The sequence below is a fragment of the Salvia miltiorrhiza genome, unplaced genomic scaffold (assembly GCF_028751815.1).
Source record: "Salvia miltiorrhiza cultivar Shanhuang (shh) unplaced genomic scaffold, IMPLAD_Smil_shh original_scaffold_180_2, whole genome shotgun sequence".
Taxonomy (NCBI): Eukaryota; Viridiplantae; Streptophyta; class Magnoliopsida; order Lamiales; family Lamiaceae; genus Salvia; species Salvia miltiorrhiza.
This window is the reverse complement of record NW_026651494.1, coordinates 155,526-169,511: the sequence shown is the minus strand read 5'-3', so window position 1 is coordinate 169,511 and position 13,986 is coordinate 155,526. Positions and strand designations below refer to the sequence as shown.

At 33.8% G+C, this 13,986-nt stretch overlaps 3 protein-coding genes across 3 annotated transcripts; 2 read left to right on the top strand and 1 right to left on the bottom strand.

Annotated features, from left to right (window-relative positions):
• Positions 1–4,284: 4,284 nt before the first annotated feature.
• LOC131003233 (uncharacterized) lies at positions 4,285–6,268 on the top strand. Its single transcript, XM_057929713.1, has 3 exons — positions 4,285–4,657; positions 5,584–5,914; positions 6,039–6,268. Exons 1-3 carry the CDS (start codon positions 4,428–4,430, stop codon positions 6,141–6,143), a joined length of 666 nt encoding a protein of 221 aa, XP_057785696.1. The 5' UTR covers positions 4,285–4,427; the 3' UTR covers positions 6,144–6,268.
• A 26-nt stretch (positions 6,269–6,294) lies between these two features.
• Positions 6,295–8,338, bottom strand: LOC131003228 (vacuolar protein-sorting-associated protein 37 homolog 1-like). The gene is made up of 7 exons (XM_057929705.1): positions 8,307–8,338; positions 7,938–8,159; positions 7,496–7,583; positions 7,232–7,271; positions 7,091–7,137; positions 6,861–6,981; positions 6,295–6,603 (listed from the first exon to the last, which is right to left on the bottom strand). Exons 1-7 carry the CDS (start codon positions 8,336–8,338, stop codon positions 6,434–6,436), a joined length of 720 nt encoding a protein of 239 aa, XP_057785688.1. The 3' UTR covers positions 6,295–6,433.
• A 3,773-nt stretch (positions 8,339–12,111) lies between these two features.
• Positions 12,112–13,829, top strand: LOC131003232 (protein RGF1 INDUCIBLE TRANSCRIPTION FACTOR 1-like). Its single transcript, XM_057929712.1, has 3 exons — positions 12,112–12,565; positions 12,628–12,843; positions 13,413–13,829. Exons 1-3 carry the CDS (start codon positions 12,383–12,385, stop codon positions 13,620–13,622), a joined length of 609 nt encoding a protein of 202 aa, XP_057785695.1. The 5' UTR covers positions 12,112–12,382; the 3' UTR covers positions 13,623–13,829.
• Positions 13,830–13,986: the final 157 nt, after the last annotated feature.

Genomic DNA, 13,986 nt, shown 5'->3' with positions numbered 1-13,986 from the left:
AATTTTAAGTCATTATCAAACTAGGCATTTTTTACTTTTCTCTTTAGATACTGTTCAGGTATCATTTACTTTATACTTCAAAGTTCAAATTGGGTTTGTTTCTAAAAAATAATACTCTCCTCTCCATCCCCATATTCATAAATATCTTTATTTTTTGATACGTCCTTTAAAACATTATCTCACATATAATTTTCTCAATTTACCCATACTCTTTCACTCGACCAACTTAGGGGGCTTTATATATAGTCCACTTGTTCATAAAACATTTCCACTTTAATATATACATGCTATATTCAAATTACTTTAATCGGAACTTATGAATAATAATCATTCTTCGTGTCTTCATGTTGTTCAATTGATAATTTTATGATTGAATATAAATGAGTTTAGTTATCACTATTCACTAACATCTTTTTAAGTCGAGATGTCTTGTATATACACATCCTTAATTAATGGGTGCGGGTTAGATAGATCCATTTGTTACTATGTAGTTACTTAGTTTAATTTCGAAGCAATCCAAATTGTATTTATTATACTCATATCATAACTATCACATGGTGTGTATGCGTATTAGGTAGTGGAGTTGCATCGAGGAAAGATAATGCATGATATTGATTCTGTGCAATAAATTAAGGTTTGTTAAAATAAATAGAAGTGGATAGGAACATGAATTCCCTTTTCAATTCTTGTACTTGCATCTGATGGTACCTTAATGGCAAAGGTATAAAGTAAGAGAATCCAATTTCTTTTCTTTTCCCAATTTTCCGTACAAGGTTATTGTTTTTTTTATTATTATTAATACTACAATGTAACATTATCGATTATTTTTAACTCACACAAATAGTTTGTGTAAAGACAATTTTATAGGGCAAGATCCGTAAAATGGTCCTATCTTAACCCATGAGATAGCTTAAATAACACATGTATAATTTTTCTTTTAATTGTGAATTGAATGTTGGAATATAGCTAATATATTTACATTTTACACTTGGAGAACAAATGATAGGTAAATCATATCAAATCTTATAAATCAAATACATACTGCACAATAGGCACTTCAAATAAAAAAATATTCACATTTATAATTTATTGGTTATCAAACCATTTAAAATGAAATATTAATCGCAATCGGATAATTTTTTATGATTAGAAATTGAATGGCCCTTGAATATGTTTGCATCATGAGGGAGAGAAAGAGGGAGGCCCATGAAATAAGGAGACTTTTTATGATATATCACCACGAATCATGATAGACCAACATAATACAGGGTTGATGTCGGATTTAAGTATATAGTTTTGTAAATTTTAAATTTATCAATTGTTGCAATTGAAAACATCAGTTTTTAATTATTTGCAATTTTAACACTAGTTTTTGCCGCTAAACGATTGTATATATGTAACGAATCTTTTTATAATGACATGCATTTTCTTTCGGATTGATTAATTATAATATTGAAACATTTTTTACACCTCTAATTCGAGCTAATGGATTACATGCAATAATAAAATCTTACTGTAATGACAATTCCCTGACAATAATTATTATTATTTTTTTTTATGAAATTACATTATAAATAATACAAACCACACACACACCACCTAGTGGTTATTGTGGCCGAGAGTACTCGAACCTATGACCTCTTGGACAACAGGCAACTACCCCAACCACTAGGCCATCCCAAGGGGACCCCTGACAATAATTATTGATGTATGAGGTAAGTGTCTAAGTGTATCTTCGATAGTTCGATGTGTCAGCATATACTAAGAAAAATAAAATGTGATCGAAAAGATATACAATATGTCTATATATCATGATTACAAAATTTGCCAAATTTATATTCTAAGGTGGCATGAAGTCTTAGGTTGCCTAAATCATAATATCACGAACTCGCTTACTTGGGATTAGAGTCCAATAATTGAACGAGTTAAAGATTTCATAATTAGTCACTTCGCATTATTCTTGTGGTGGAATAATCGTCATTTACCAGAAAAAAAAAAAAAAAAATCGAAGAAATCAGACGAAAAGATTATACTATATACTAACCTTGAAAGTTGACAATGATTTATGCAGCAAAGAAACACGATTGCAGTACTTGAATTAAAATGTTACGATGCAATTTACGTACGATGCATCACTAATGTTATACTTATACTTGAAAATAAATAGTAAATATTACATAATTAAATTTTTACGTTAATTGTGGTGTACTATATATATATGTGTGCATATTATATAGTATAAATGGAGCCACCATAAGCTTTTAATTGAGAACTTTATTCCCATGATCCAAACTTTTGTCAAAATTGGGGTCCAAGAAATAATCGGTGCATGTGATGAAGTTCAAATAATGGGTTGAAAAACTCAAAAAAGTGGTTTTGGTTAGCTTTTCCCACAATTCTGCACAAACATAGCCCTGTGGATTATAAAATTATATTAGCAATAATTTTTCAATTAACCTAATTGACTAATTCTTACTTTTGATAGCTGGCAAGCGTTCCTTTATAACAAAGCCGTTAATAGTTTGCGAACTACTGGCTCATAGTCATAGAGAAATGAACTAGTTATATTGGTGTCACATTTGAAAACAAAAATTGCATCATATATTTTATTAGCGGGCAAAAATTACATCATGTATTCTATTAGCGGCTAGTTTTGCGTTCGCACGATGGCACGAAAAATATTATTTAAAAATAATAATAAATAAAATAATTTTTATATTTAAAATTCAATTATTTAATAATAATATATGAATATCGAAAACTTTAAATTGTATAATATATGGGTTGGAACTATTATTACTCAGCATTTGAAATAAGAATTATTGTTTGAATGTGCTCTCCTCCTAAATAGCAAGTTTTTTTCTTCTTCTCTTCATTTCTTCCTCCATTTTTACACTACAATCCACACATTCTTCTTCTTCTTCATTAATTTACAACCTTTTCATCTCATTTTCCTCTTGAAAAAAATGGATCGTGACTTTATTAATTGGTTCAACAGCCAACCAAATTTAACGAGGATCACAACATTTTTTCCATGGACTTTTCACCGTTTTCTCAAGGATCCAATGCCTTCAACATGACGAATTTTGAGGGTATCAACTTGAACGACACTCAATTAGTTCAAGGTCATCGTAGCCGAGATTCCTTCCATTCCAAAGACAACGAAGGGATGCGCCGGCTACACCTCGACTGAAACCGAGCTTATTTTCTCACTTTGGGTTTGGGCCGAGGCGACCCATAACGTTATCAAGGGTGTCGATCAAAAGGCACTCGTCTATTGGGGATAAATCATCAAACGCTTCAATATATGGAGATCATTCTTTCAAATCGCGACAATAAACAAATCAAGTCGCACTTTCAATTTGTCGAAAATAACGTGAAGCTTGGACGGCCACCTACGAGAAATGCTAAGCTAATTGGGGGAGCGACATGAGCGATGACCAAATCAACCAACAAGCTCAAGATCTATATTAAACCAGGATTCAACGTATTCAAATATTACAGGATTCAGCGTATTCTTCGCGAATCGAACGATTCGCCTCCACCAGCAACGACGTCCATTCATCAAAGCACTCAAAGAATTTCGTCGAGCTCTGATCTGAGCATCACGACTAGGCCTATAGGACAAAACGCGACAAGGGAAAAGGCAGAAAAAGTATAATCCTAGGTGCAAGGGAAAAATGAGCAGTACTACAAGGCAATGGTTAGAAACTTAGAGTTGCAAACTTCATCGAAGATTTCAATAGGATGCAACTTGAATTGACGTCCAAACTATCGAAATGTACAAATCAAAAATAGGCTCGGAAGAAATGGTCATCCACAAGGTAATGGTTGCGGAAATTTGTAAACTTCGATGATGGAATTAATAAATTTTTTATTTATTGTAATTTTATTTTTAAAATTATTAATGTTTGAATTTAAATTTAATTTAAAAAATTAATTTTTGTTTTAATCTTTAAATATATTTAATTTGAAAAAAATGAAAATAAAAATTTATAAAGTCCGACCTTCTTTCATTGTTTGTTTTAGTACAACGATACATATATCTATAAATAAATAATAATTGGTTTAATTATGTATTTCAACCTTTTATCAATTTTATTAAATTTATCCAATTTTTAGGATATATTGACTCTATCCCAGCCATAACTCATGAGAAAATTTTGATTTCTTTTGATGAAATGAGATAACTTGAATAGTTTTAAAAATTAAAGCATAATTTATAATGTAATTGAAAATCGAAATAGATTTCATAATAAACCATTAATAATTCGAATTTCAGCCATCGAACTCAATTGAGTTGAGTGAGAGTGTGACACCATCATCACACACGACATTGATCTGTGTACATTAATTGACCACGTACACATAAAAATCGGGGCCCACTTTATAAGCCCAATTTCCCAAAGTCCCCTGGAGTGTGAGCCATGGCGCTTCGCTTCGCGGCAAGGAAAATTGTATCTTCATCCGCGCCGGCGTTGCTACCGAGATCGGCGGCCGCCGGCAGAAGACAGGCATCGTCTTCATCTTCATCTTCACCGTCTTCTTCTCCCAAAGCCAGTAAGAAAGTCACGGACGATCGTCTCGCTTCCGTGATTGACGCCGTCAATGACCGCAAACTCCCGCCGGAGCTCCGCGGACAGCGCAACAACGTCAGGTGAACATTCTATTCCTTTCAAATAATTCCGATTTCTCTGAAAGTATTCGTTAGATTGCTTGAATTCCATATTCTTAATATCCTTTGATTTTCTGAGCTCTCTTAATTTCTAGAGATTTACCTGTTGGATAATTTGGATCTGTTTCATTTTATTTATTTGTATGTATGTGTGTTTGGCCGCTACAGAATTGTTTATACAGTCACGATCACAAAAGCAATCGAGTTTGTTCTGCGCACATGCGCAGTAGATTCTTCGTTTTTTCTCGGTGTAGCATCTAGCAGACCTGGAACTGCATTGTTGTTTGAATTATCTGTCTTCCTTTGTAGAAATTGTTTGTTAATAGTTGGAAATTGCAGCTGGTTTGCATTTTACTTCAATTAATCTGTGACTGAAAATTCTAGCAATTTGAGTGACTGAGTACTCTAATGGAGAATTATGATTCACCTTGAATATGTATTCGTCTATGTTACTATAGACAGCATAATGCGAATCCAAGCAATAAGGAAATAGAACACGAGATGAAATACTATTTTGCACACAAAGTTCTGTCTTAAATCCTCCTTGTTTGGTTATTGTAAATTGTAATAACCTTATTCAGGTTACGATTCTAATTCTACACATATTTTTCTTTGAGTCATTTCGTTGTAAACTATCGTAGAAATGTAGAATCTTCATGGAGAAAGATTCTCCATAAAAACCAGTATATAGATTAGCTAGCATGACAAAAGTGAAAACTAATCTGCCATATCTTAGTAGGAATACAGAGTCTAATTTTAAACAACTAATACAATATAATAACGACCGTAGCAGATATCTGTTTCTTCATTCAGGTGAAGTAATCAGGTTCTACTGGAATTTCTACATAACGTTACACACCTTTTTTAAGCTCGTGAACTAGTAATTGAAGATGACCTATTTTTTCCAGATCAGAAACTGATATTGTAAATGTGGTGGAGCAACGGGTGTGGCATGCCATGGAAGAAGGTCAATTTGAAAACTTGCCCGGGAAGGGAAAACCTCTGGACCTCGATACTAACCCCCATGCTGACCCTGCTGAAGACACCTTATACAGGATTCTTAACAAAAATGGATGCGCTCCAGAATGGGTTGAACTTAACAAAGAGATAAGAAATAGCATTGCTGGCTGGCGCATAGCACTTCGCAAAGCTTGGATGTGTAATGACGGACTCAATGATTCCGAATGGCTCGAGACTTCAGAAGCATTGAAACTCCAGCTCCGTGATCTAAATAACAAGGTATGTTTCCTTATACATTGATGCTATACAAATAACCACCCATCTCTTTCTTAGATGTTAAGTGTGGATCAATTGTTTCAAATGCATTTTTCAATCTAACCAAATCTGTATATGCATCTTGTAGGTGTTCCGTTACAACCTTATTGTTCCATTTGGCCGCCAAATGTTCGGATTCAAGTGGGAGAGAGAAATAGAACGACTGAAGGAAGAAACTCAGATTGAGAATTGATTTGGTATTCCTTTTCTTTTTGTTAATCATCATTTCACCAATTGACAACTCTGTGCTTTATACCATGTAGTTTATGTGACATTCCTATAGTTTACATTCAGGCAATGTGAAATCAATTTTGGGTAGTTTTTACGATCTCCTAGTTTCATAATTTCTTATGAAAAGAGCTTTTATTTTCTGGGATGAAATAGTTGGATAGAAATACATGACTGAGTATTTGAAGAATTAGATGATCAAACACTTTCAAAATTAATTAATCCATCAATAGAAATGGAAGTGTATATTTGAGATCATGCTCTGCTGGGTACGGGTGTCTGCATAGCAAGATGCGTGAGTGCTCGTTTATGATAAGTAAGCCGCATCTTCTTGTATTTTTGTACGAAGGCTGTAATGTCAAGCTCTCGGTCAAGAAGCTGCCTGTGCAGGGCCTCAGATTCATCTTCTGTTTCATTCATTGCTTCTGTAGAGAACAGAAACAACTTATTATTTCGACTTACACACCTGAAATCAATATCCTAATAAATAGGAAAAGGCGTCGCATGTATATATGCACATCTGCTGTAGTTGTTGAAGCATGTGATGACTATCAAGAAATTGGACTGAGGAAAACTAAAATTGTTAGATGCTTATCCAAATTCTAAAATGTAAGCTAAAAATACTAAATCATATAGCTATATTGGAAGATTAAGAAAACTAGTAAAGTCATAACGGTGGTACCTTGGAGTCGATGGACGAGGGAAGAGGGAGAGTAAAACTTGAGCGCGTCTTCTTTCTTCCTTTCCAGTTCATGCAACTTTTCTTGAGCAGCAGCAAGTTCAGTTGTTCGAATGATTCTACACTGAAGCAACAAGGGAAGTAGATATACATCAGAAGGCAGAAGCTGCAACTTTGAGGGCTCGGAGTTCCCATGCAAAATTGTCACAAATGAATATAGAAACACAATTCACCTGATTTCTTAGCTCCACTATGAGTGGTTCTTTTTCCAAATTATCTCCTACAAGTTTATATCAGTGATTTTTTAATATCAGTTCGGTACTCGGTAGTGCACTCTACGTGGAGTTTGAGAGTGCAGCAAACAAAGAACTTACTGGCAAGCTGCAGCGTTTCGTTCCTAAGTTCGTCTCTCACCTGGTTGAGTAAAAATTAGGTGAGAATCTCCGTAATGCATCTCAACTAGCTAAGAAGACTGCTTTAACAGAATATGCAGAAGAAACATAGATATCAGGTGCTCAAGGACCCATGCAACCATTCATACATAGTGCAAGAAAGAGAGAAGTATAGTTTCTAAGTTCAAGGCAGAGGAAAGCAATAAGAATGTGCAGATAAAGTATGAACTATCACCAGAAACTTACCCTGTTGTGAGTTTTGACAGGTTCGAGTGAGAGTAAGAGGTTTTGATAAGAATTCTTGTCGGACAGAAGCTTTCTTAGCTCATCAACACTGAAAACATAAACACAAGAAAAAAGGAATGATAGAAAATACATTAGGAAAATCGTGTAGCATCTCGATCTTCATTTACATATATCCGTACAGCCCATATATATATGTTTCCACAAGAAAGTTGATTGCAAGAAGTTACTGAATTCTTGCGTCCAAATTTTATGCTTATCAAATTGAACATTTATAGTGACATATCAATCTGCCAACATTAATTCCTCATTCAAGTATTCCGAAAGAAACACTAATTAACTTTATCAAGAGATAAATGATAATTGAAAAATGACAGAAATAAGTCAAATAACAAATAATGGAGTGATGAACTAATAGTAGAAAGTAATAAAATAGGTTGCTTGCCTTTTGCCTTCTAATAGGGCAATGATGCCTGCTGCCTCTACAGGTGAAACATTTGATAAGGAGTTAGGTCGATCCGTGGGTCGTGTCATGTTTACGCTGCTGGAAGAACCACCAGGTGCCCCCGGGAGCGAAGAGCTGGGTGAACTAACAACAGAAGGCGAACACCATGAATCCGTGGAAATTTGGTGCAGCCGTGACTGAGCTTGCTGTTCTTGCGAGCTCCTAGAATATGCAGTGAAAGAAAAATGAAACAATCACCTACAAGTGTGGAAAAACATCCAACATATAGCACATATTCTCCATGATATTCAATTATTGCGAACAATCTTAAACATATGTTATTGTAGGAGAGATGTCAAGTGTGCGGACCAAGCGGAGGCGCTGCTCCCATTCGGCAACATCTATCTGTAGTAGATGCAGTTGTCCTACTGTGTGGAATGTTTTATGCTCCTGACTCTTCTTTCTCAAACATTATTCTATTATTTCTATTCTTCCCAAAGTTTCACTTAAATTCAATTCATCCAAAGGTTTGGAATATAGAGCAAACAAAGTTGAAACGCAGTTTGAAACAATCATAAGCATGGATGATTATGCACAGAAAGTTTAAGCCATTAATGCACTTCGTTCAGCAAATTACACACACACACAAACATACATAACATATCACCCTATATAGGGGAATGGTTACAATGAGATCTTAGATTGATTTATAGGAGTTGATTTAATGTATCATATGGCTAATATTTATGAGATCTTAAGTGTTGATTTAACGTATCCTATAAAAATTTTACTAATTTTTTAAATAGGGTTAAGTACCAAATACCCCCCAACGTTGGGGCCCCTATCGCGTATAGGACCCTATAGTCAGGGTAGGCGCTGTTTACTACCTCAACGTGGCTAAACCTAAGCAAATCCCCCCCTCAAATACCAAATACCCCTGCATTAAGTCACCGTTAGAGGGGTATTTGGTACTTAATACCTGACTATAGGGTCCTATACGCGATAGGGGCCCCAACGTTGGGGGGGATTTGCTTAGGTTTAGCCACGTTGAGGTAGTAAACAGCGCCCCCTGACTATAGGGTCCTATACGCGATAGGGGCCCCAACGTTGGGGGTATTTGGTACTTAACCCTTTTAAATATCATTATTCAACACTATATATTATATATTGTCTTATTTATCAGTATATAACTCAATATAAGAAGGAAACTTAATCAAATCAGAAAGCGTAGACATGATTATCTAACTATGTGCAGCGAAATTGGCAGAAGCAACATTCAATGATAAAATCAGATTCCGCACTGATTTTTCAGAAAGATGAAACCAACAGAACTAAAACTCCATACCAATTCAAAATGAAAATCACTTTCACCAAAAACAAATCGAGTAGTCATACCAGTTGACTCAATTTCCAGAACGACCGACCTCGAGATCCTTCGACTCTTTTTTCTTTTATAGAAAGAAAAAAAAAAGATGAACAGAAATTACTCAATTAATTAGGGTACGAGGCATCGGTATAGTGAAATCCAATTACAGGATACAGTAGAGAGATTGGAGAGAGTTTTACCAGAAATTTTTTTGAACGTGACTTTGAATTTGGCCTGATCGGCGGTCGTTCGATGAAGAAAATCAAATCGAAAGCTCGACACCCTAAACGAATTCAGAAGTTAGCTGGAATTAGTAGTCTCAAAATGACCGCGATTCTTGGCTATCGATTATCCAAATCCAAGACTAGATCTTCTGAAAATATTCAAATGTCTAAATGTTCGTATTCACCATTTATATGCTTCGTTCGTTAACTAAAAATGCAACTGCCTCGTAATTCATGAAATTCGTAAATTTTTTGAATTCGTGCGAGCTAGCGTTTAAAAATATTTCGTGAAATATATAAATAAATAATTATCCCCTTTTTTTCTTCTAAAAAACAGCTTAAGTAATTCTTTATTAAAGAAGTGTGTTATCTTAGATGGATCAATTTATTATAGAAAAAATAAGAAATAATAAAAAATTATTTATTTTAATTTCTTCTTTTTTCCTTACCCTCATTTTCACTTTAGTAATTCTACCCTCATTTTCGCTCCAAAAAAGATAATATTATCACATAAAAAATAGAGGGATAATATTATCACTCCTTTAAGTAAAAAAAAGAAGGATGAGTAATGGTAAAATTATATTTTATAGTATAGAATAAGGGAAAAGAAAGAGTTAATTTAAAGAGAGAATTTTTTGTTATCTTTAATTTTTTCATGATAAATTTACTACCAAAGAAAACACAGCCTAATATTTTGTTTATTGATAAATTTATCATGAGAAAATAGTGATAACAAAACATTCTTCCTTTAAATTTTTCTCTTTTTTTCCCTCATTTTCTACAAAAGATAATTTCATTATTTCACAATCATGGTTTTTACTTCAATGAAGGATAAATAGATGGACAATATTATCACTTTTTGGAATGAAAAGAAATAATCTAAAATGATGAAATTATCTTTTATAGGAAATATGTAAGGGAAAAGAAATGAGAGAAATTTTTATTATCCCTCATTTTTTTCATGATAAATTTATCAATGAACAAAAACACACCATAAATAGAAAATGTTTCGTACTAAAATTCAAATTAAAATTAAACAAAGAGAATCTCAAATATCAATTTGCAACCTTCGAATGAATGCTAACTTAATAAAATTACAAAATATACTGCATAAACTTGTTTTTTTGAGATAAAAATAACAAGTCACTATTGAAACTTAATCAAGCTTTGATAAGATTCATAAGTAGGGATGGCAGTGGATCTTGGATCCGACGGATCTGGATCTGGATCTTGAAATTTTAGATCCGGATCCGGTCCAGATCCGATCCGTGGATCCGTTTTATTTTATATATATTTTTTATATTTTATATTTAGTTTACTAATAATATTAACTAAATTAAAAATAATAAATAAATTATATTCAAAAGAATAAAAACTAAAAGTAATTAGATAAAAGTATTTTGTGTTATATTTTTCATAATGGAAATTAGATGTTGTTGATTTTGTGAATTTTTTTTAATTTAATATAAAAATAGTAGATCCATGGATCTGGATCCATGGACCTGCGGATCTGACGGATCTGGATCCAAAATTTTCAGATCCACGGATCTGGATCTGGTATATGAAAACGGATCTAGATCTGGTATTGGCCAGACCCGGTCCAGACCCGACCCGTTGCCATCCCTATTCATAAGCCTTTCGATTCTGCCATTGTTGAGATCAAGTTTTCAATCTCAAAATGTGTTCTCGAACTCGAATCGATTAACTTTGAATCGAGTTTGAGTACCAGATCAATTGTCCTATAAAGCGATCGAAGCGGCCGTCTCAAGTCTCGGACGAAATTAAGGTTCCCCGTTGCTCGGGATATATATTCCTTTTAAAAAGGTTATTTCAAAAAAACACAGCGTTATAAAAATTTGAGAAGTTTTTAACCAAAAAAATAAAATAAAATTGAGAAGTTTTAAAATCAAAGCTCTCCATTCTTCTTGCATCATCAATGACAAAGTTTTTCATTTTGTGGGGCCCAATTTCATTAGAAAAGAAGATACAGCGAACGATGACGTTCCGAGCCACTCTTGCCAACACTCTATCCCTATAGAGACGCCAAAAAGATACAAATTTTTTTATAGCGTACGCGCCAACCTTTCCACCTCTCTCTCACAATCCGACGGCTCATACAGATCTTGACCCACCCCTTCTCATCTCCGCCGTTGGTTGGTAAATATATTAGAAATCTAGTCCCTGGTCCCTATTCTAATCCAAAATTAATCCCATAATAAAAGTTGTACTTCTATTTCGACCCAACATATGAGTTTCGCTAATGCAGGGAGATAAATTTATCTTTCCCATTTTTACTATATCTGTGATATACAATATTTTCATATCGCCCACAATTAAATTTGGATAAATTCCCACCAATTTCAGACTCTTGAATAAATAGCCGTTTAAATCAAATAGTGGATGAGAATCACCTAATATTAACACAAGTCAAGGAGAGTATCTCCTGTAGGACCGTCTTATAATAATAATAAGAATATATTCTTATAATAATAATAAGAATATATTTCTTGCTTGGTTTGCCAATAAACTAATTAATTCTATAATTTTACGACTAGTAATTATGTCACACCATACATCCAATTGAATTGAGAGATTAATTTGTAGCTAGCTAGGTCCAAACCTCCTTTGCAATAGTATAATTTTCTCCGGGGCAATTTCTCCGAATATATATATATATATCACAAAATACATGCTATATTAATTAAAAGCGCATAACTAATATAAGAAATTAATATATATGTGGGTTGATGTAATAAAGAAAATGTTATTCACATGTGTTATAGATACATGATTTGGAGTGAGGTGAAATAGTTGTGGAATTGAGAGAGGTTGTATCTCTCTTTCTCTCTCTCTCTATGAGAGAAATGCGGGTGCCTCCATGGCTGGAAAGACTGCTAAAAACAGCATTCTTCAACATCTGCCGCACTCACGGCGACGGCAGCCGCAGCGAATGCAATATGTACTGCTTAGACTGCAATGCCGGCGCCTTCTGCTTCTACTGCCGATCATCTAAGCACAGAGATCATCAAGTTATTCAGGTATATTTATGTGATTTCTTCGCATTTCATCTCAATTATATATTGATTTTTGATTAATGTAGATAAGGAGATCATCGTATCACGATGTGGTGCGTGTGTCGGAGATTGAGAAGGTTGTGGACATAAGTGGGGTGCAGACTTATGTAATAAACAGCGCGAGGGTTTTGTTTCTTAACCAGAGGCCTCTGCCGAGGGGTGTCAAAGCCGTCTCACAAGTCTGCCAAATTTGTAGGAGAACCCTTTTGGACAGCTTCCGTTTCTGTTCTTTGGCTTGCAAGGTCTCTCTCTCTCTCTCTCACACACACACACACACACATGATCTTCATTCACATTCTTGAACCATTTACAATATTAACAATGTCCATCGCCATGATAATTGAGTTCTAACAAAACATATTTATATATAGAATTAGATTAAATGGTGACGTTTCTTAATGCTTTGATGAAAAGCGACCAATCGAGATGGAAACACTTAATTTGGGGGAAAACCCTCAAAATGTGCTCATCATGATCTTTTCTTTTCATCACATGTAACCGACTAAATATTCGTCATCGTTGTTATCCTTTTTTTTTTTTCGAAGCTATTTATTTGTCTCAAATGTATGTGGCATTTCATGTCAAGAGTTAGGAGTAAATTTATCCACTTTTTTTATATTCAGATTTTTACGATATATATAAAACGCTTATTCTGAGATGAGTAGAATCTTCGATACCATTGCCATCATGTGTTTAATTATATTGTTATTTATAATCTCTTTATGAAACATTCACATCATTTAATTTCTATTTGTATCATATTTTTCTTATTTAATTAACTAATCAAAAAATTTATGAGTTTGAAAAATAGCTTGTAGGAATAAAGAGGAACGGGGATGCAAGCCTTTGGTTAGGTGCAAATAATGAGGTAGATTTGCAAAAGGATGGAGGGATTTCAATGGAAGAGAAAGAATTGTGTGAAGGATCACAACAAGAAATCTACACAACCACACCTCCACCTCATCATCATCATTCAAGAAGAAGAAAAGGCATCCCTCAAAGAGCACCTTTTGGCTCTTGATAAATTAATTCTTTCTATTTATTTCATTTTCATTTTTTTCTACTCCTAGACTACTTTTTAAAGCCCATAACTCCGACATCATTTGTCCCCACGAAAAATAAATTAATTATAGCATCACATTTGAATTCTTTTTTTTTTTTTACTGTAACCGGTGTTTCATCTTGTATCTCATTATGTCTATCAATGAATAATCTAGGAGTGTATATATATATAGTATTGATATTAATGATTAATATATTATATTGAATCATGCTAAAGTACGAGGTAAAATATTCTGATGTTATGGTGTTGAGAGTTTGGGAGGATATAGAATTTCTTAATTCATTATACAATTTTTTTTTTTAAAGAATGAAGTTCTCTTGCT

Coding starts and splice junctions, on each gene's coding strand:
- LOC131003232 (XM_057929712.1), top strand. CDS start 12,383: ATGAGAGAAATGCGGGTGCCTCCATGGCTGGAAAGACTGCTAAAAACA. Junction 12,566..12,627: donor GAGATCATCAAGTTATTCAG/GTATATTTATGT, acceptor TGATTAATGTAG/ATAAGGAGATCATCGTATCA. Junction 12,844..13,412: donor TCTGTTCTTTGGCTTGCAAG/GTCTCTCTCTCT, acceptor TTTGAAAAATAG/CTTGTAGGAATAAAGAGGAA.
- LOC131003233 (XM_057929713.1), top strand. CDS start 4,428: ATGGCGCTTCGCTTCGCGGCAAGGAAAATTGTATCTTCATCCGCGCCG. Junction 4,658..5,583: donor GGACAGCGCAACAACGTCAG/GTGAACATTCTA, acceptor TATTTTTTCCAG/ATCAGAAACTGATATTGTAA. Junction 5,915..6,038: donor TCCGTGATCTAAATAACAAG/GTATGTTTCCTT, acceptor TGCATCTTGTAG/GTGTTCCGTTACAACCTTAT.
- LOC131003228 (XM_057929705.1), bottom strand. CDS start 8,338: ATGTTGCCGAATGGGAGCAGCGCCTCCGCTTG. Junction 8,160..8,306: donor GGGAGCAGCGCCTCCGCTTG/GTCCGCACACTT, acceptor TGCATATTCTAG/GAGCTCGCAAGAACAGCAAG. Junction 6,604..6,860: donor CCTCGTCCATCGACTCCAAG/GTACCACCGTTA, acceptor TGTTCTCTACAG/AAGCAATGAATGAAACAGAA.